The sequence below is a fragment of the Monodelphis domestica genome, chromosome 7 (genome assembly GCF_027887165.1).
Source record: "Monodelphis domestica isolate mMonDom1 chromosome 7, mMonDom1.pri, whole genome shotgun sequence".
Taxonomy (NCBI): Eukaryota; Metazoa; Chordata; class Mammalia; order Didelphimorphia; family Didelphidae; genus Monodelphis; species Monodelphis domestica.
Window position 1 is genome coordinate 43,577,892 of NC_077233.1, and position 20,725 is coordinate 43,598,616.

The 20,725-nt window shown below is 35.2% G+C and overlaps 1 protein-coding gene across 20 annotated transcripts in view; it reads left to right on the forward strand.

The window, feature by feature from the left end:
• LOC100619412 (contactin-4) overlaps positions 1–20,725 on the forward strand; it is a 1,170,520-nt gene that overhangs the window by 772,659 nt on the left and 377,136 nt on the right. For all 20 annotated transcript variants that reach the window (XM_007500110.3, XM_007500117.3, XM_056804538.1 and 17 more), the window contains one exon: positions 18,887–19,013. In XM_007500110.3, the coding sequence (XP_007500172.1) occupies positions 18,887–19,013 (127 nt within the window). The remainder of the gene's footprint in view (positions 1–18,886; positions 19,014–20,725) is intronic.

Here is a 20,725-nt window from a genome sequence, read left to right on the forward strand (position 1 = left end):
TTACTGTTCCTTTTCAGTAGGTCCTAAAAGAGTAGCCAAAGGTTACCCTAAAAACTGATGTTCCTAGTTTAAAATTGCCTTTAATGTAATATCTCAAGTTTGTTCTTGGTGTTGCTTTAGTCTATAGATGTGATTATATTGATATGAAAAATTCCAGTTAAGGAAATGAGATGTACAAGTAAAACAGTTTTTAATCTTAGAAAATTATCTTACAAACTGAGACATATAGTGATTTGACTTGTATCACATAGTTGTTGTATTAAAATGGTTGAAATTGAACCGAGGGCTTCCTGTCTCAGTATTGGTTTTCTAACCACTCCATCAAGCTGTCTCCTGTAATCTCTTAAATGATGCATCAATAGTGAATTAAACACCTAAATGATGTTTACAGACCTAATGACCACACTAATATTGTTTAGTTAACCAATGTTATAATAACGTATCTTATGAAGACTTTAAAGCCAAATCAAATGTTATTGGCAAGCAAGTATTAATAATCCCATGTGCTTAGGTTGTTTATTGCTTTATTTTTTGAATGAGTGTACTACATTTAACATTTTATTCCTGGTGATTGAGATCAGGAAAAGTGATTCATTTAGATCCATTTGGTAATATGTTTTTTAACTGCTGATGTCCAAGTATAGGAAATAGAATTCCATTTAACTATGAATGTTATTTGATTTATACTTACTATCTATTTGCTCCTTTTCAGTGCTCAGAAAAGTATGAGATAGGGTTCAGTGCCAGCTAATGTCTGTAATGCTTTATGAGTTGTATAATGACCTGGGTGAGAAGAAGTAGGAAAGGGATGTTCACTGACATACATTGGTTTTACTGTTGGCACTCATCACACATGATCTTTGCCCAATTAATGCCAGGAAGTTCACTTACTACTAGAAAAAATTAACTATATAAGCACTTACCTTCTTATGATACCTGAAGCCATTCTGAAGAAGAACCTAAATGGAAAGATGGTTTGAGGATCTTCTTTAGACACACAAATAGGGGAGTTTATGGAGTTAATTTTATTGTGTGCCAACATTTCTTTACACTCAGAGAAATATGGCAGCCAGGGGCAACAATGATATTGAATAAAAACTAATTTGCCAAATATGTGGTTGTGGAAGACATTTTCAAAAAGCTTCTCTTCTCCTATGGGATGGTCCAGAGGTCACAACGTTTACACAAATAATTACAAGGAGAATTAAATTGAAAAATGATCCATAGATTTGATTCAGTAGGAAAGGTCTCATGGAGGAGGTAGTTATTTACTTGGCCTTGACATCAACAGGTAGAGAAGTAAAAGTGAATACTATATGTGTGGTAGGGATAGGAGGAGAAAGAAATAGAGTTTCTGGTTTAGGAAATAGACTGTGGTCCAAGATGGTTGGAATAGAGAATTTCAGGTATGGGGAACAAGCCATGGAAATCTATGGATTCAGGAGATGGGTTATTATGTGATAGGAACAGCAAGTAACTCATTGTCATTTGATTACAGGGTTCATGGAGAGGAGTAAATTGTAAAATGACTGGAAAATAGAAAAGGATCAGCTAATTAAGTTCCAGTAGGAAGAACCAATAGCAATGTGTAGAGATTGTAACAAAGCAATTTTAATTTCAGTATAAGAAAAAATATATTCTTTTTTCTATAATAAATTTTATTTTTCCCCAATTACATATCATTATAATTTTTCAATATTCATTTTCTAATACTTTCCAATACGATCCAATTTCTCCCTCACACTACTCCCCCTCCCCAAGAAGATAGGTAATATGATATAAGTAGCACATATAGTATCATATAATACATATTTCCATATTTGTCATGTTATAAAAGAAGACAAATATTGCTTACACTAAAAAAATTGATGGAGAAAATAAAGTAAAGAAAGGTATATTTCCATTTGCATTCAGACTGTATCTGGTCCTTCTATGGCAGTGGATATCTTTTTTATATGATTGTTTTGTAGTTGTCCTAGATCTTTACCTTGTTGGTAATATTTAAGTCATTCACAATTGATCATTCCACATCATTTTTGTTGCTGCATACAATGTCCTTGTTCTGTTCACTTCACCTTGCATCATTTCATATGTCTTTCTATATTGTTTTATTTTTTGAGGGGGAGACAGGGGGAATTAAAGGAAAAAAATATTCTAATAATTAGAGATATTCCAGAGTGGAATTGGCTGCCTCAGAAGAGAGTGAGTTTCACTTCAGTAGAGATCTTTAGGAAGGGGTAAAAAGGGTCAGACTGGATAAGAAAGTACAAATTAAAAATTCAAGTTTTGAAAGCTATATGATAAAGGTTATTGAACTGAAAATCAAAGAAGACTGCCTGGAAGAGATGGATTTTGAGTTTTGAATTTCATTTTGATGGAGAATTTTTGTGGCCTGGCAGGCAATGAAAGAGAATTAGCCAAGAAAAAGTAAAGTCAGAGAGCTTAAAAAGCAAATTTGCTTGACAAGTGCAGACATTTTAGAAGAAGCTATATACTAGTTACTAAACTTCCACCAAGGATAAAAAATGAAATATGTTTTGTATTTATGAGAAAAGTTAAGGTAGGAATGGGGAAAATGACTCTTTGTAGTCCGGGTGGTCAAAAATCAAAAGCAAATTGCTAAAACAGCTCAGCTGGAGGTTTGCAAAAATAGGGCATTTGTCATAGATGGTATGTTGACCTGCCTGGAGAGAAGAGACTGGGTCATTTCATCTCATAAAGCACTTTCCAGCACCATGGATAGCACTGTGATTAAAGAAGTCCTGCAGAGACACAGGAGCCAAGAAATACACAATCTTAACACTGTATCACTACACTGGCAATATGGGGGATCATTAGCTAAAGGAGGGAGTATTTCTGGAGTAGAAAAGAATTTTACTGATTACTAGTCAATAATTCAGTTGTCCCTTGCTACCTTAAAGTTGATTTGGTTCTTTGTAAAACAAGGGTCAGAACAAAGCAAACTTTTGAGACTTGGGAAGGATGGAGCAATGTTCTCTTAGTTGCCAGGAAATATTCCTGACTTGGGCATCTCTCTCTTTCTCTTTTCTATTATGCTCATTTACAGGGAAGTTGGAGGTGGAAGAGAAAGTTGGTGTAGGAATTAGAAAATAACTGAATTTGAGAGATAAAAGGAACCTCAATGGCCAGTCAAATGTGTACATGAAAAGAATTTCCTCAGTAGCATGGTTTTGCCAGCCTCAGGTTGAAGAACAGCAGTAAGGGAGAACATAACACCTCTTGAGTCAGTGTTTTCTAGTTAGGGACAGCTCTAATTTCTTAGAAAGTTTTCCTGACTTGCCTCTTCACACATTGCTTCTGGCTCTTTCTCCTAGGATAAAATGGAATTCAAGTATAATCATTCTTTGATGTGAAAGCACTTTAAATACTTAAACATGAATATTATACCCTTCCTAAGTCTCTTTTCCAGGGTAAGAATCCCTGGTTCCTTCAACATATTCATTTGAAAATACCATTAATGTTTTTCATCATCCTATTTACCCTTGTAGGAATATTCTTTCATTTATCAACCACATTTTTTTATTGTAATACCAAGAACTGAACATAAAAGTTCATTTATGGTCTGACTAGGTCAGACTACAGTTTGGGGTTTGGGGGGGGGGTGGGGAAACACAACCCATTTATGCCTAGAAGCTACTTCTTTCTTAATGTAGTTCAAAGTCATATCAGCAATTCTTTGTTTATGGTCTCCTTTCTCTGGGCATCTATTGAGCTATGATTATCCTTGTTAATTCCCACCATGAGGGAGAGAAGAGGGAAGTGATGCAATCTGTTTTGCAGTAATGGTTGCAATGCAGTAAATCATTCTGATATGGTACTAGATACATTTCTATATGGTGAATAATCAGAGAATTCACAATTTGTTGCTTTTCAAGAATAAGGGCATAGGGGGCAGCTGGGTAGCTCAGTGGATTGAGAGCCAGGTCTAGAGATGGGAGGTTCTAGGTTCAAATATGGCCTCAGAAACTTCCCAGCTGTGTGACCCTGGGCAAGTCACTTGACCCCCATAGCCTAGCCCTTACCACACTTCTGCCTTGAAACCAATATACAGTAGTGATTACAAGATGGAAGATAAGGGTTTTTTAAAAAGAATAAGGGTATATTTGAAAAGCACTATACATTTTTAATAATCAATAGCATAATGTGATTTGTATATATATGTATATATATATATAAATCAGAATAACATATTAATTACTCTTAACTATCTCCATGCTTTTCATGAAAAGAGGTATCAATATTAAACTAGAAAAAATGTGTGGTGTTCTTTATCCACAGGATAACCCATTTGAGAAATTTAAATAGCAATTCATAAGATCATAAGTTTAGATCTAAAATGGATCTTAGAAATAATCTGTCCCAACCTCCTAATTCTATAGATCAGTTAACTGAGAATCAGAGAAGTTGAGACTTATCTTGTCACATAGTAAGTGACCAATTCAATATGGAACTCATGTCTTATAAGTCCAAGCTGAGTGCGATTTCTATTCTACAGTTTTCACCGTCTGAATATATTGTCTTTGCCAATAATGATGTTTAATAGCATTTGATAGATGAATAAAGACAAGGGTTGGATGCCTTTTCTGAAGGTAGTGGCAGAGATACAGAAAGCGAGTAACCTGAGAATTATGGGGGTTTTCCTCCCATCTTGAAAAAGTTCAAGAAAATGGATTGTGGAGATATGTGTGTGTTTAGGATAATCTTATAACTTTAGTTCAGCAGCATTTTTCTGCTGCCATTTATTCCTTTTCTGAAATCCTTTTGGTTTTCTATTTGTGCAAATCAGCATACATCCAGTTTTTCCTTGTGACAGAATGACACCAAATGCCAAATAATTATATGCAAATTCAGTGCTGGTAGCTTTGAAAGGTTATGAATTCACACTTACAAAAAGCTTAGATAGGGGATACTTTCATAGAACTCTATAATTGGAAAAAATTAGCAATGAGTGTAGTTCTGTTATATCTCATCCAGTTGATGAAAACTAGCTTTCACTTACTTTCTCCAAAATCAAAGGATCAAGAAATAGATACTGACAAAAAAATCTAACTCACTTCAGAAGAGAGTATCTCTCTCTTCTCCAATATATTTCTAGGAAATGGCAAGACGGTTCAGTTTCTTTTCTTTTTCTATTCTGGAAATGGGCAACCTTGATTGAGAGTTCTTATACTTTTCCCTCCTTTGGCAGTATGATCAAGCCTATTGACCCCTTCTCAGAATAATGGTTTTTAACTTATAAGGAAAAATATGCAATTATAAAGGAAACTAGTTACATAGTAATAAAGTTATCAAAATATGTTTTCCAAAAAGGGTAGTTCATAAATCCCAAGGTAAGAGCTCCCAACTAGAGTTTCTACGTGGTAGTAGAAAGAACACTAAACTTGGTGTTAGGACACTTTCTTGATTGTTTTTATATCTGATCTTGAATAAGTCATCTGACTTCTCTGGGAGCTATTATGACCTCTAAAATGAGGTCTGACTAAATGACATTCTAAAGACCTTTAACTTAAAAGTGTAGATGTCTTCCTGTGACCTCAAATTTCGTGAGTCCCAAATTGAACTTTACATCTTCCTCCCTAAAATATATTACCTCTTACATCTGTCTTTGTTTTGATAACAATATCATCCTCCTAGAGACCCAAGCTTAAAACCTCAGATAAACCATTTCTCTTTTCTTTCTCTCTTCCCCATAAACAATCAAATATCCAAGTTTTATCCATACCTTAGCAATGTCTCTAGATTCCATATCTACATGGTCACTTTTATTGCAAAAAACAAAAGAGAGAGGGAGGGAAGGAAGAAAGGAGGGAGGAAGGTAGGAAAAAAAAAGGAAGGATGGAAGAAAAGTGAAGAGGGAGGGAAGGAAGTGGGGAAAGATATAGAGAGAAGGTATTGAAACTCACAACCTCTGACTGCATGTAATGCATTTCCCTCTAGACTATAGGTATTTCTCTGCATTTTTTCACTCTAAATGTTTTATATTTGTATGCATGTCTCATCCCTTGAGTTCCTTTAGGGTAGATACTGTTATTTTTTCCTTTACATTTCCCCAGAGCCTGGCACTGTGCCCTACATATAATAGGAACATAATAAATGTTTGTTGAGTATTGTTAATAAAAATTCTATGAATCAGGATGTCTTTTGCCCTGTGGGGCTAAAGGTTAGGAAAAGATACCTCTGTAACCATGCCTTGATGGTTCAGTGGCAACAGAGATCATTTATGAAGCAGAGGGAAGTGGACATCAAGATAAATCACTGATTACATATTTCTCCTGTCTCATTTTCCTATCTCATTTTGGATACCCCCCTAAATTAGTCCACTTCTAGATCCCCAGGAATACAGCCTATACCATTCAAATATTATTCTACTTCTGGCCATGAACACAAAAAGCCTGCAAACATATAATTAGCTCCATGGGCTACACAGGTTTCAGCTGTATCCTAAGATTCCAAAGAGGCAAAGAAGCACATTCTTTGTAGGCATAGATTTGAGGCAGTCATAGCCCAGTTTATAATAGAAATTGAATTTAAGAAGCATCAGTGACTAGGGAGATCATAAGTTCCTGGAAGGGAAGTTTTGTTTCATTCTGTTTTGTTTCATTTTTTATTGTGTATGTGTCTATCCCTAGTCCCTAGCACAGTACCTGGCACATAAAATATGCTTACTGACTATTGCTGAACTGAATTTAATCATGACCTGGAATAAAAAGGCAGCAGCTTTCAAATATATCAGCAAATACCATGTATATTATACACCTATCTGTAGTAATCTAGGACATATTGATGGGTATTCATGGATTTCTCAGTCATTCTAACTGTTTGGGTGAAAGTTTGCCAGACTTCACTGCCCAATATAAGCCAGAGCAGATTAAATGATTTTTCCTCCCTTGTTAAACTCTACAATCAAATATCAACTCTCCTTTATGGAATTTAAAGTTCTTCATAATCAAACTCCAACCAACTCTTCCAAACTTGTTAGGTATCACTCCATTCCCACATTCTACAGTCTAGCCAAACTTGTTGACTTTCTTAATTTCTTTGCATATAATACTTCATCTCTTTTCTCCCTGTCTTTGCATTTAGTATCCTACAAACCTAGTATTCCTTCCCCATCTTTCCCTCTGGAACTCTTTTATTTCCTTCAAAGTTCAGTTCAAGCACTACCTTCAATATGAAGCCTTTCCTCTCTCCAAATGTCTCCAATTGCTAGCCAGCACTTTCCCTACTACCAGCAAAAATAGAAAAATTATAGTAAAATTAAATCACCTCATGCAATAAGATAGATCAGGAAAAAATCTCTTGTAAAATCTGGCATTCTCCAATCAATATAATAAAGTTTATTTTTATATGTGTCTTTTACAGGTGCATTTATTCAACTATTTGCCTATATATACACCTGTGTATGTGTGCATACTTTTATCTCCTAATAGGAGTATAAGTTCCCAGAGACTGGGTTATTTTTATTTTTCCATCTTTATTCACAGAGCCTAGCTTAGTTCCTGAGACATCAGAAATATTTCATAAAAAGATTAATTGATTTTTTCCCTTTAGCCCACGGTGCTTGGCTGATGGTTTCTTGCCACTCAGTTCATGGATTTTCTTCATCCAGATCATTGTTTATTCAGAATTTGACCTGTCCTTTGTTTTTTCCCAGACTATTATTACCTGCTAAACCAGAGCCCACTGACATTGGGCAAAAGATGTTCCTAGAATGAAGTATAAATCATGAACTAGATGTACTTTGACCCTTTGAGTTAGTCAATCAATCACCAGGCATTTATTAAGGACTTAGTAACTCTCAGTTATTCTGCCAGGCATTGGAGGTATAAAGACAAAAGCCAAAACAATCCTGCCCTCAAGAAACTTACTTTCTGTTCTGTAAAATGGCCATGGCATTTCAAGCCATCTCCTAAGAATCTTATACAAAAGAATGAGAGCGGCGGTGTAGAGGAGAGGGGGTTAAATATGAGTTCCATGAGCCTTTCCAGGAAAGGCATGTGGTAGGACTTTGGCTGGAACCCCTCTCAGCTCCCTCCTTCTCATACCTCCTAGTATATATTGACATGTTCAGTGTGTGCCAAATTAAGAGCCCAGAAACAGTTACAGAAACGCAGAAGGCAGAGAGCTCTAGCTGCCAAAAAGACAGGTGCAAAGGGTTCATGAATATTACTTGAGGAGCTACAGTGCATGTAACATGAAAGGACCGCCTGTAGGCATTCTGTGTTCAGGCAATTTGATGTCAGGAAATGGTTGTAGGGAACAAAGACAGTCACAGAGGAGTTAAGAACACCAGACGTCTGCCCTGAGAAGGGCTTAAACCAGATGGTCACTAGGAAAGTGTGAAATTGCATCTGAGTGTGTGTGTGTGTGTGTGAGTGTGTGTTTATGTGTAGGTGGGGAGGGGTAGGAGGAGCAAACAAAAAGAATTTTCCTTCAATCTTGTTCTATTACAAAATGGGAAATGCTGTTCTTCAGAGTGAGAACTAGATAAGAAATGACTTTTGCAACTGTCCCACAATGAGACAAGAACTTGGTGGATCCTGGAATAGCCTGGGTTCTTAATCTAAACCTATCACGGATCTTTGAGGTCATCTAATCCAGACAATTTATTTGACAACTGAGGATACTATCTTGGTCACTTTCTGACTCACCATATAACTTTGGGAAAATCACTTACTATCTTTGTGCCACCTTTTCCTTATCTGTAAAATGAAGGTCCTAGTCTAGATGGCCTTTATGGCCCAACCCAACTCTCAATATTTTGATCCTTTGATAATGAGTCCCAGAGAGCGTAAGTAAAATTTATGTGTACAAGGTGATGAAAACTATAAGAGGAATGGATCCCACCATTCTAAATTCTTCAGAGAAGACAAGTGAGAAGACCCTCAGTATATATATTTTGGCCTCTCTGGTCTACCTGAATTATTGTCTCAATAAAACAGGGCAATTTTCAACTATCAATATCTATAGGTAGCATAACTCTGTGCAATCAGAAGTCACCCTAGATTTAGGTAGAAGCAGTATGAATACTGGAGGACTTCCAGGAAAACTGAAAGCTCTCTTGTGTGTGGGATATATAGAGAGAGATATAGATAGATAGATAGATAGATAGATAGATAGATAGATAGATAGATAGATAGATAGATAGATAGAATTTGGTCTTCTTAATCTTTTTTTTTCTAATTGGGCTCATTTTCAATATTTGTTAAATGATGACAATATCTATCTCACAAGGGGCATTAGCAGAAGGGAAGAGGAGGTTCTAAAGAAAATTCAAGGCACTAAAAAAAAGTTTGTTGTTGTTCATTTGCTTTTCAGCAATGTCCAACTCTTTAGGTCTCCATTTGAGGTTTTCTTAGTGAAAATACTGGCATGGTTCGGTTCACCATTTACTTCTCCAACTCATTTTACAAATTAGGATACTGAAGTAAACCAGATTGAGTAACTTGCCCAAGGGTCACATTATTATAAGTGTCTGAGGGCAAATTTGAAATTAGTAATATGAAAATTCCTTATTCCAGACCTGGGATTCTATCCACTGCACCATCTAGCTGTCCTATTGAAAAGGAGATGCCTTATAGATTTACATAGGGCTTGGTGGTGCTTTATTTAGTTTCATTGAATTTTAATGTCTTTTTTTAAGTTTACATTATTTGGAGCACTGATTTCTAGGATGAGGTTCCATCTAAAGTGATTTTGAACATTACTGGAGATGTAGACTCTAGATGATCACCCTAATGCAAATATCAATAATATGGAAATAGGTTTTAATCAATGACACATGTAAAACCCAGAAGAATTAAGCATCAGCTTATGAAAGGGGGCTTGGAGGAGCGCAGGGAAAGAACATGAATCTTGTAACCATGGAAAAATATTCTATGTTAATTAATTAAATAAAATTTTCCCAAAGAAAACAAAATATGTTTTAAAAATAACATGGTTTTTAAAGTATGAATTTATTTTCTTCTAAAGGGCAATGAATGCCTTTCTTGTTTACTGGTACCCTATACCACACATTTTTTTAATCCTGTTGAGAATGTATTCTTCTTAATTACAAGCAAACTAAAGATGATGTAACATTCTTGAAAGCAACTGATAAGCCTTTGAGTATGGCTTCCATCTTGTAACTAAGCAGAGGCTGTTTTGAGACATAATAAAGACATTGATGCCAATTTCCTGTAGCTGTTACATATAGACTTTGAATCTTGATCAAATAAAAAAGAGGACCCTTAACAGAAGGTGCCATTGAACCAATTCATCTGTAATCAACAAATACACCTTTTGTTCAGAAGAAAAAAATGAGGGGTATGTTTAAAATAGAACATTAAAAAAATTAAGAATTCCAAGAAACTCAAAATCTACAAAATGAATTTTCTGTAAAAGATGTCTCTTATTAGAAAATACATGGTTTTTCCAGAAAGCAGTTGTTAGATTTTCTTGCCAATGCTTTTGGTTTCTCATTGATGAATTAATTATTCACAAAAAAGTACTGAACATGAGTTGTATAAGGTGACTGAAGGTAAATGATGCTGAAAAGAAGAGAAAGGGAAGAATGCTAAGTTATTTGGTTCAACATGCTTGAGTCAGTCACTTTTCTCTTGGCAATCCATTTTCAGGTTTCCATATTGACTTTCTTGAATGATGAAGGTTGAGGGATGGCTTTATTTAATTGTAGTATTGCCTTGTAGTGACTCTTGTTTTATCTCAAATGTCTTCTGTCATAGTCATAGCTCAATAATACTTGTTTCCCACAAATGTTTCTGACACTTTTTAAAATAATGATGCTGCCCTTAGCCACCATTGGTTTTAAGAAATTTGGAATGAGCTTTCAAAGATATTATAATTATGTTTTATCTTCCCAAACCAAAAGATTGGGGTTAAAGAGTGGTATAGATAATTAAATTTGCTTTGAAATAGATTATCAGAGATGATGATCATTCAACAAGATGTACCAGTTTCTCAGTGCTTACCATGTTCCTTCACATTCTACACAAATGGTATAATCTCTTTAATACTGAACTTGATTATTTGCTAATCTTGAGGAATTACTATTATGAAATTGATGGAACTCAAACTATCCATACAGATTTGAGGATCTACCAAACAGAAATGATGATCTTTTATAGAATATTTAAGAAATTAATCAAGCAATCCAAGAATAAAGGTTGGCAAAAGTGTGCAAGTCTGTATTCTTGGACTAAAGGAAGTAAATGTTCACAGGCAAGTTAGATAAGCAAATTTATATTTTAGGATTCCATTAAACTTCTATTGTCAAAGCAGATTAAGTGTTTGCTTTTAATAAAGATTCTCTTATCTTCATTAAAAATATTAGTACTTATGAGTTTATGAAAATGTATTTGAATTAAAAGCACCTTCAACTCAACAGATGTGTCTTATCTGGCTTTTCCCATCTGGAATAAATGTATTAACACCAGTAATAAAAGCACAAGATTTCTCCCAAAGCCAGATCCTTCCTTAGTTGTAACCCATCAATAGGCAACTCTCTGAGACTATGCATTGCATAAAAGACACAAGTTTAATTGGTAAACGAAGTTCCTTTACCAGGAAGTTTCACATACGAGGGCAAAATGACATTGGTTTGGAGCATAATTATGTGGGGTATGGCCACCATGTTCTAAGGACCCTGAGATTTAAATAGTTAACCTGGCATTGAAGAACATGGCCAAGTAAATTCATAATAGCCAAGATCATCAGAGAGACAGCAAAGAGTTGTAAATAAGGGAATGTATCCCTTATTTCCAAAGGGAATAGAGCAAGGAGATAATTATTAGATACTGGTACAAGACCAAGGTATGAAGTGGGGAAAAGATAAAGAGTTTAGACAGTATAGCTTTTTATTAAGAATGAAAAAAATTAAATTAATCATAATTAAATTGACAGATCTAAAATTATTTGAGTTGAAAAATAGTAATGAAGTAGAAGAGGAAATTCAGAAACTTACTGACAGCCTTTCTTTTAATTAACTATTTTTTTCTAGAAATTTGAACACTATTTTTGGTACAATTAAATTTGCTTATTGTGGGTGGATAAAGATTGTCTTGTGAGGTCAGAAAAATGTATGTTTAATCCTACCTTTGACATATTAGGAATGTGTGGCCCTGAGCACATCATTTGAGCTCCTAGTATCCTAGGAAATTTTTAAGACTTCAAGTTAGGAGAAGATAAAGACATACAGATAAGAGAAAATTCCTCCCAGGAAACTTCAAATACCAGTAAAGTCACAGGTCTTATAATAATAATAATTAAAAACAAACAAGAATTAACATTTTTTTCAATTCTTTCCCCAAGTCCTCATCAATATCCTTTGCCCATTCATTTTCATTTACTTTTTCTTTGTGTAATCATAGTAATTACTTAAATCTTATGCTCTCCTTTCCCCCTTTTTCATTTTCCAGCCCAGATTTGTTGGCATCCTTCCTATTTATCTATGGCACTGGCAATCACTAATGTTATAGATATAAGTGGTAGAGAGAGAGAGAGAGAGAGAGAGAGAGAGAGAGAGAGAGAGAGAGAGATACACTCTGATAAACATATAGATGTGAGTACTCTGCTCAGCACAACCCATATCTGGATATTGTGTTTAATTGTTGACACCACAGGTTAGGATGGTTACTATTTGTGAATGTGAAGACAAGGATATGGAGGTTAGTAAAGGGCCTTGCATCTATGCCATTATTAAGGTTAGGTCTAAGGAACTTGAATTGTTTGGTCTAGAGAAGAGGAGACTCAGGGGGACATGCCGGTAATCTTTGGATATTTAAAAGGTTCTAGTATGAAAGAGGTTTTATATTGTAACATTTGGTCCTACAATAAAAAATCAGGCACAATGGGTAGAAGTCGGAAAGAGGCAAATTTAAAGTAAATGTTAGGAAAAGCTTTCCAAAGGTATAATAGACTGCCCCCAAAGTGAAGGCTTCCCCTTTTCTGGAGATCCTCAGAGAGAGGTTGGATCACCATCATTCTGGCACTATATACTTTATCATCTATGTGTTGGACTAGTTGGCTACTACAAATTGCACCACTTCTAAGACTCTTGGATTCTATGATTCAGCAAATGGGTTCATTTGGGAGATATAAAAGTAAGTCAAAACTGAATGGGCAAGTTATATTATCCAAATAAATTACAACTTAAAGCACCTTTTGGAGGTTGATGGAAGAGAAAAAAAATGCCAAATCAGGGTGAAATCAGGTATATTATTAAATGACTCAATCACTTAGCAAAAGAAAATGTTGTTATTCTTTAAAAGTCCTTCTTTCTTAGTTTCTTTTTCTCTTCTTGTTTCTCTGCCCTTTACTCTTTCTTTCTCTTCTTTCCTTCTCCTGTTCTTTCCTTCTTCCTTTCTCTCTTTCCATCCTCCTTCCTTCCCTCCCTTCCTTTTTTCTTTCATTCTTTCCTTCATCTCTTCCTTCCTCCCTCCCTCCTTCTCTGTCTGTCTCTGTCTGTCTGTCTGACTGACTGTCTCTGTCTGTCTGTCTGTCTGTCTGTCTCTCTGGCATGTGTGTATCTATGTGATCACTATCAAGCCATTGTTTTTCTGCTCCTAAAACCCTTCATCACTGCAGAATTATTTCCTAAGTGGAAACTATTTTCATCTCCATGAGCCTATTTTTGTATTTCCAGTATCTGGCATTACCTACAATTCGGGCCTCATTATATGTGACATAATGCATGATGGCAATAGCTTTATGATTTCCTGAACTGGAGAACAAAGCACTGGGATGAGAAAAATGCATTTCCTCTTTGGATTCCTTTTCTGAGCATCCTAAGCTATGCTAGGTGTCACCAGACAATGAAGCTCCTTGCTGTTTAAAATGCTTGTTTTTCTTGGGTTATCAGGAAGAAAAGAGAAGGCAAGGACAAATGAAAGAAACTTTTTTTCTAAGCAAGCAAGCATGTCTCCTTCTGTGCTTTGCCTGTTGCTTCATTCTATAAGCCAACCAAATAGATGATTAGGCAAAATGTGATGTGTTTTTCTAGTTTTACAGAGAATATTAACATAATGCCTTTGTATGATCCTTGCTATTTGTTTTATAAATACTAATAATTCTAAATTGTATTTACCTTGATAATATGACATCTACCTAGTCATCAGTGTTGAAACTGGCAATTCCATTTTAGCAGGATATTTCTCATACTCAGCCAAATCACTAGTAGAATATTTCATTTACATCTGGTTCACGGTAGGAGATTGCAAATGCATTCTGTGAGTTGTCTTTATCCATAGGGATGCTGCTGACCTAACAGTTTTCCCACAAATAAATTTCCTTGATTAGGAAGGTAGAGGAGAAGGATCTCAGCCAGCCTGTGACCCAATAGGTGTTGCTGTGTGCTCTTCTCAGGGCACTGCAGTGCCAGGATGAGTTATGGCCAACCCTATAGGGATTCTCCCCTTGAGCCAAATGCAGTGTTGGGGTAATGGGAGGATGTGCGATGACAAATAAGTCTGACATTGGGATCATGCCCAAGAGAGTTAGCCTGGCAAGAGAACTTTATTTTCTCTCCTCTTAGTGCTTTTCTTTTGCTATCCACTTCAAGTTCACCTGGTGTCAATGAAGGATGGTCATATTTTGGATGTGGACATGAGACCGCAGGTTTAGCCCAACCATCTGAAAACTCTCCCAAGTACTACCCCCTGCTCAAAATGCAGCAGCTCCAAGAGGTATATTTGATAACAGTCATACCGCCATATTTCTGCATTTTGACTTTATGCTGTTCTTGATCTAGCGTTGTCTAAAATGGCATTTGGAATTTAGAAATTTAGAATTTTAGAATTGCCTTTGAGGTTCAAGGTTATTGGCATTCAGGGACCTGCTCAGACCCTACATGTTTAATTAGGCAACCTAGCTAATGCCTTCGGTAAAGTGTCTGCAAACCAAAGCCCCGGGTATTTTGCTTGTGTCTCTGTGACTCATAACTACCATTAAGTGTTAAATACCTTCACAACCCTCAAGGGCCACACCTGGAAATACCATGGCAATTACATATAAAATTGAACCTAGCATGTTTACTTTTCAGAGATGAAAGTGCAGTGTTGCATTTTTATTCTCTTCTCTTTCGATTTGCAACAGATGGAAAAATTTCCAGCAGACTGGATGTCCATTGTTCTTAAGCACAGATAGGATAAGACATATGTGAACCCTAGGCAAGGTTTGAGCCCCAGTATATTCCTGGCCACAGGAGGCATAGAGCCTTCATTGTATAAACAAATGCAATTTGCCTGAGCACAAAAGCAATGCCTACTGTATGTGCCACAGCAAGTGTAGCCTTCTGAAATTAAAAATACAAATGGACTCACATCCTCACACTTACATGTATATGTATGTGTGTTTGTTGTTCAGTGGTTTTAATAGCACCTGACTCTAATTGGATTTTTTTTTTGGCAAAGATGCTGGAGCAGTTTTCCCTTTCCTTCTCCATCTCATTTTATAAATGAGGAAACTGAGGCAAACAGGGTTAAGTGACTTGACAAGAGTCCCAAAGATAGTGAATGTGTGGAGCCAGATGTGAGCTCAAATCTTTCTTCTTGACTCCAGGCTTAGCACTCTGTGCCTACACCACCTGCATCAATAAGTGTGTATTTATATATAAATCATCTTTTATTGCCCTGATTGAAAATGTGCACAAAATATTGTACCCTGACTGACTCCCACCTCTAGATATCATGGACTCAAAGAAACTCTTACTAGAAAATTATAAGGGATCTCAGATGGCAAAGTGTCTCATCTTTACCTGGATAGGACCACCATCTTTAGCACCCCAAATAAGTAATCAATTAGCCTCTTGAAGATCTCCACTGGTGAGGATTCCCACTGATGGAGATATTCTATCGAATAGTTGCCAGTTCCCTCACCATACTTATAAACTGACAACAGCAGCCTTCTCTCCCCACCCCATGTGAATGGCCCAACACAAAAAGTCATGGATAGTTCATGTCCTCTGAGTTTAAGTTGAAGGAATTGGAAATATTCTGTTCGAAAGGAGAGATTTGTGGCTTATGGAGGGGGTAGAAATGAAAGCTGTATTCAAGTGCTTGAGAAGCTGGACTTTCTTTGTTTGACCTCAATGGACAGAACTAAAATCATTGAGTGAACGTGAAAAAGAGCAGATTTAGATTTAATGTCAGAAAAAAAAAATAAAATTCCCAGATATTGGAACTATCCACAAGATAGAATTAATTCTCTGGGGGAGATAATAGGTTTCCCCAAACTGGAGGTCTCTAAGCAGAGGCTGAATGATGCCTGTGGGTGTGTTATAGTAGAAATCATTTTTTCCAGAAATGGATCAGAGCAGATGACTGCTAACACACCTTCTTGGAATAAAATGGTGGGGTTCTGTAATATGTGCCAAATTTGCTTAATTTATGATTCTTTTTTGTGTCTGGGCTATTGTTCTCTTAATGCCAGAACTTCAATGCTGGCAGTTCTAAAGCTTAGTAAACTCAGGAATTAGGTATATCTCTATGATATATTGATATCTATATCTATATGTAGTTTGTAAGTATAAATGAAAACCAAGAGCTGTATGGCTAAGAAAGAGAACTTCAAAGTGTGTAAATATCATATAGATCATGAGTTCGTAAGTTTCATCATAAATACAATTCACATGGAAATATGTATGTTTATTTATATTTGTCATTTGCATATTGTATTCACAATGTGTATGTCCACACGCTTTGAAAAAAGAAAATTGTATCTCATTGATTACAGATTTAACACATTGATTACAGATTTAATATTAGTTAACATGTGAATTTGGTTAAAAAACTTACTTTCTAAAGGTCTTACTTTAATCATCTATAAAACAAGGGATTTGAACTATGGAAAAATTTCCAATTTTAAAATTGTTTAGGTCAATTAAATCTGTTTTCAAAAGTACAAAAATGAACATCTTACAAGGATAGTAGACATGCCATTTGCCTCTATGCTCTGTCTGCCTTCCTGAATCAATCAGTGCACAAATTATCTGTTAATAAATGAATGCAATTCAAAGAATAAAGATGCTTTAAAACCACCTACAGAATGTATTATTTGACAACTCTTTTTCAGTCCTTGACACACTGGTGAACTTTTTTATTGTCTCTAGGATGTACCAAATGAGATTTTGTTGTTGGTATACCATCCCACCAGCACTTCTAGGCATTTTAAGGCTTTAAGGCAAGGGAAAGCAACTCATCTTCAGAAAGAAAAAAAAAAGATTTAGTCTCTCTGACTTAGAAAATTAAAAGCAATATCTGCTTCATGCACCTAAAGATATGACCTTTCCCAAGCCTCTCCGGCATTGGGAATTTGTGAGCCCTGAAAACTCATGTATTAGAGACTGTGGATTTCCTTAGATGAGAATTGAATTCCACAGCTTCTTTTATGGCGATAATAATTTATAAGCATTCAGCTTGGTTAACCAATAGAAAATCAACACTTTTGAGCATCTGTGTTATTTATAGTTCAATAAGTCCTAAGAATGGTGATTCTATCAGTGGGTAATCCTCCCATTGATGCAGATCTCAGCTCCTGTGCATCAGTGTAGATATTTTTACAAGTTGTTGCTGTTAAAAGTAATCACTACTTGGTGGACTATGGATATGTGTCTCTCTGACCTTGCTCTTGCTAAGCTGGTCTTTGGATGACAGACATGAAATCCATCACTAAGCACATCCTAAAAAAACATTTTCAGCTTGATAAGGAGTTAAGATCCAGATCTGGAAGGAACTTGAGAGACCATTTAGCCAACCTCTTTATTTTTCAGATAGGGAAATGAAAGCCCAGTAAATTCAAGTAATTTGTCTAAGGTCACACCTCAGAGTTTTTTGGAATTTCAGTTGGTTTGTTTTCTTCCTTGTATTTGAACTAGGGTCCACTGACTCCAAACTCTCTATAACCTAAATTTTTTCCTTTTTTAAAGTATCTGTTTCCTTAAACACCCCCTGACACAATAAGGTATCCAGTTATAATTTTAATGGAGGATATAATTAATTCTAAAAGGAGTAGAACTATTATAAAATATATTGAAGTTATTTCTCTAGGTCATTAAGTTATGGGATGACTACATTGGAAAGAAATATAAAGATAAATCATACCCTCCCACTTACCTATATATATTTGGGCCACAACCTGTGAAACCATATATAATCCTATTACACCTTCTAGTGATCCTTCACACAATTCCAGAGTTCCCATATGGAAAGCTGGAATTGAAGAAAGGAAATTTGGAAGGAGTTTGAGAGATAGAATTACTTGGAATGACTTGAGCATATCTGCATGAAAGTCAAGTGAAAGAACATCAGTAAATAAAGAAGCTATAGAACTCTTTTCAAGGTAGAGATAGCACTAGGGGGAAAAAATCTCTTTTCTGTGAATAATGAAAAAAAAAACTTGCTGGAGAATGATTTGAATTTGAGCTATGGACACAGGGTCCTTTTCCTCTTGAGTATTTCTTTAACAGAGCAGTACAAAGAGACAAGATGAAAGAAGTGAACAATGTTATGCTTAATGGCCAAAGGTGAAATACGTTTTCAGGAAGAAATAGAGTTATTCACAGCGCTCACTTTCTGTAACTATAAAATGAAGATAATAATAGCACCTGCTTCTCAGGGTGGATGTGAAGATCAACTGAAAAAATAATTGTATATTGCTTAGCACCGGCACATAGTAGGCATTATACAAATGTTGATTTAACTTCCACTCTCCCTTTCCATGATTGTCCTCCAGTTTCACCTAGGTGATTCCTCAACAAATAGCTTCTTGGCAAGGAGCTAAAATAGGCAGTGTGATTTTGATGCTTATTTCCCTGTTTCATTTAAATTTAAATAGGGGCTTCACTCTTTGGTATTTTCTCCTCTAATTTCAGATGACAATACACTGCACGGACCAATTTTCATCCGAGAACCAAGCCATGTGATGTTCCCATTGGACTCCGAAGAGAAGAAAGTGAAATTAAATTGTGAAGTTAAGGGGAATCCCAAACCACTTATCAGGTTTGTTGAGTTTAAAGCAAAGGTTAACAGTTTCTTTTATTAACCAGTAAAATATTTATTGACCACTTAAAATGTGTCAAAATATTGAACATTTATTAATGTCATATATATTCACGTGTATATAAATAAGTACTACTGACACTAATCAACGATATTGTATGTTATACACATGATGAAAATATACATCTGATGAGACAGATGAGTATATACATGATTATACACACAAAAAGCATGTGTATAAATCTACACATGCACACTAAAAACCATATGTACATAATTCTATGTATGTGCATACACACAAGAATTATATGTATATAATTCTATACATGCACATACACACTAAAGTAGTATGTATATAATTCTATTTATGTACATACACACAGAAAGTATATGTATATAATTCTATATAGTTACAAACACCAAAAAATCATATGTATATAAATCTATGTATGTACATACACAAGAAGTATATGAATATAATTATATGCATGTACATGTGCACTAAAATCATATGTATATAATTCTATATATGTGCATATACACAAGAATTATATGTATATAATTCTATATATGTATATAATTCCATATATACACACTAAAAGCATATGTATATAATTCTATGCATGTACATACATACAAGAAGTATATGAATATAATTATATGCATGTACATTTGCACTAAAATCATATGTATATATTTTATGTATGTACACACACTAAATTATATGTATATAAATCTATACATGTGTATATAAATCTATACAAATGATGGATGCATATATTATTATACATGCTAAAATCATGTGCATATAAATCTATGCATATGTGTATATATAGAGAGAGAGATGTAGTTACAGATAATCGATACATATATGGATACACACATACTTAAATGAGGTGTTTGAAAACTTTACTGCATTTTAAAACTACCAAAACTTGAAATGCACTAATATTTTAGGGACAATCTGTACCTGTGTACATACTTGGCTATATGTATGGATGCATATCTCTCATTTCATTATTATAGGGAGTTCGAAGTAAAAAGAAATGACTTCTTTTAAGGCAGAAGGGAAATTCTTGGATTTGGAAAGTTGGAGAGTTACTAAGGGGAACTGAGAAGCTGAGTCAGTCAATCACAGAAGAATCAGTAAATATTTATTGAGCTCATACTTTGTGCTATATACTTGGCTAGGTCCTCAGGATCCAAACAACAACAAAAATAAATCCCCGAAAGAGCTAACATTCTATTTAGGGAGACAACTATGTCATCCTGACTTGCAAGATACATACAGAATAGGTCTAAGGGAAGCGTAAGGCTCTGTCAGTTGTTGAAGATCAGGAAAGGTCCATTGATGAAAATAGCATTTGAATTGAGTCTTAAAGGATGAAAGAGATTTTTAAGAGGTAGACTTAAGGAAGTAGAATTTTCCCAGCATGGGGGATAGCAAGCAAAGGCAAAGAAATGGGAGATATATTGCTATGTATGATTGTCCCAGAGCTACCCAATTGGCTTTGGAGACTAAGCTTAGAAGACTCCCTTCTTAAGTGTTGACCAAAGTCAGATCTGTTGAAATAATTCTTGTTTGTATATGTAATTTTGATGATTGCATAAAGTGTTAAATAATAATACTAAAGAAAGCCTCCTAAATGATGTATATAATCACTTAAACTATGAAGGAAAGATCACGTGTTTGAAAATGACTATTGTTCAGA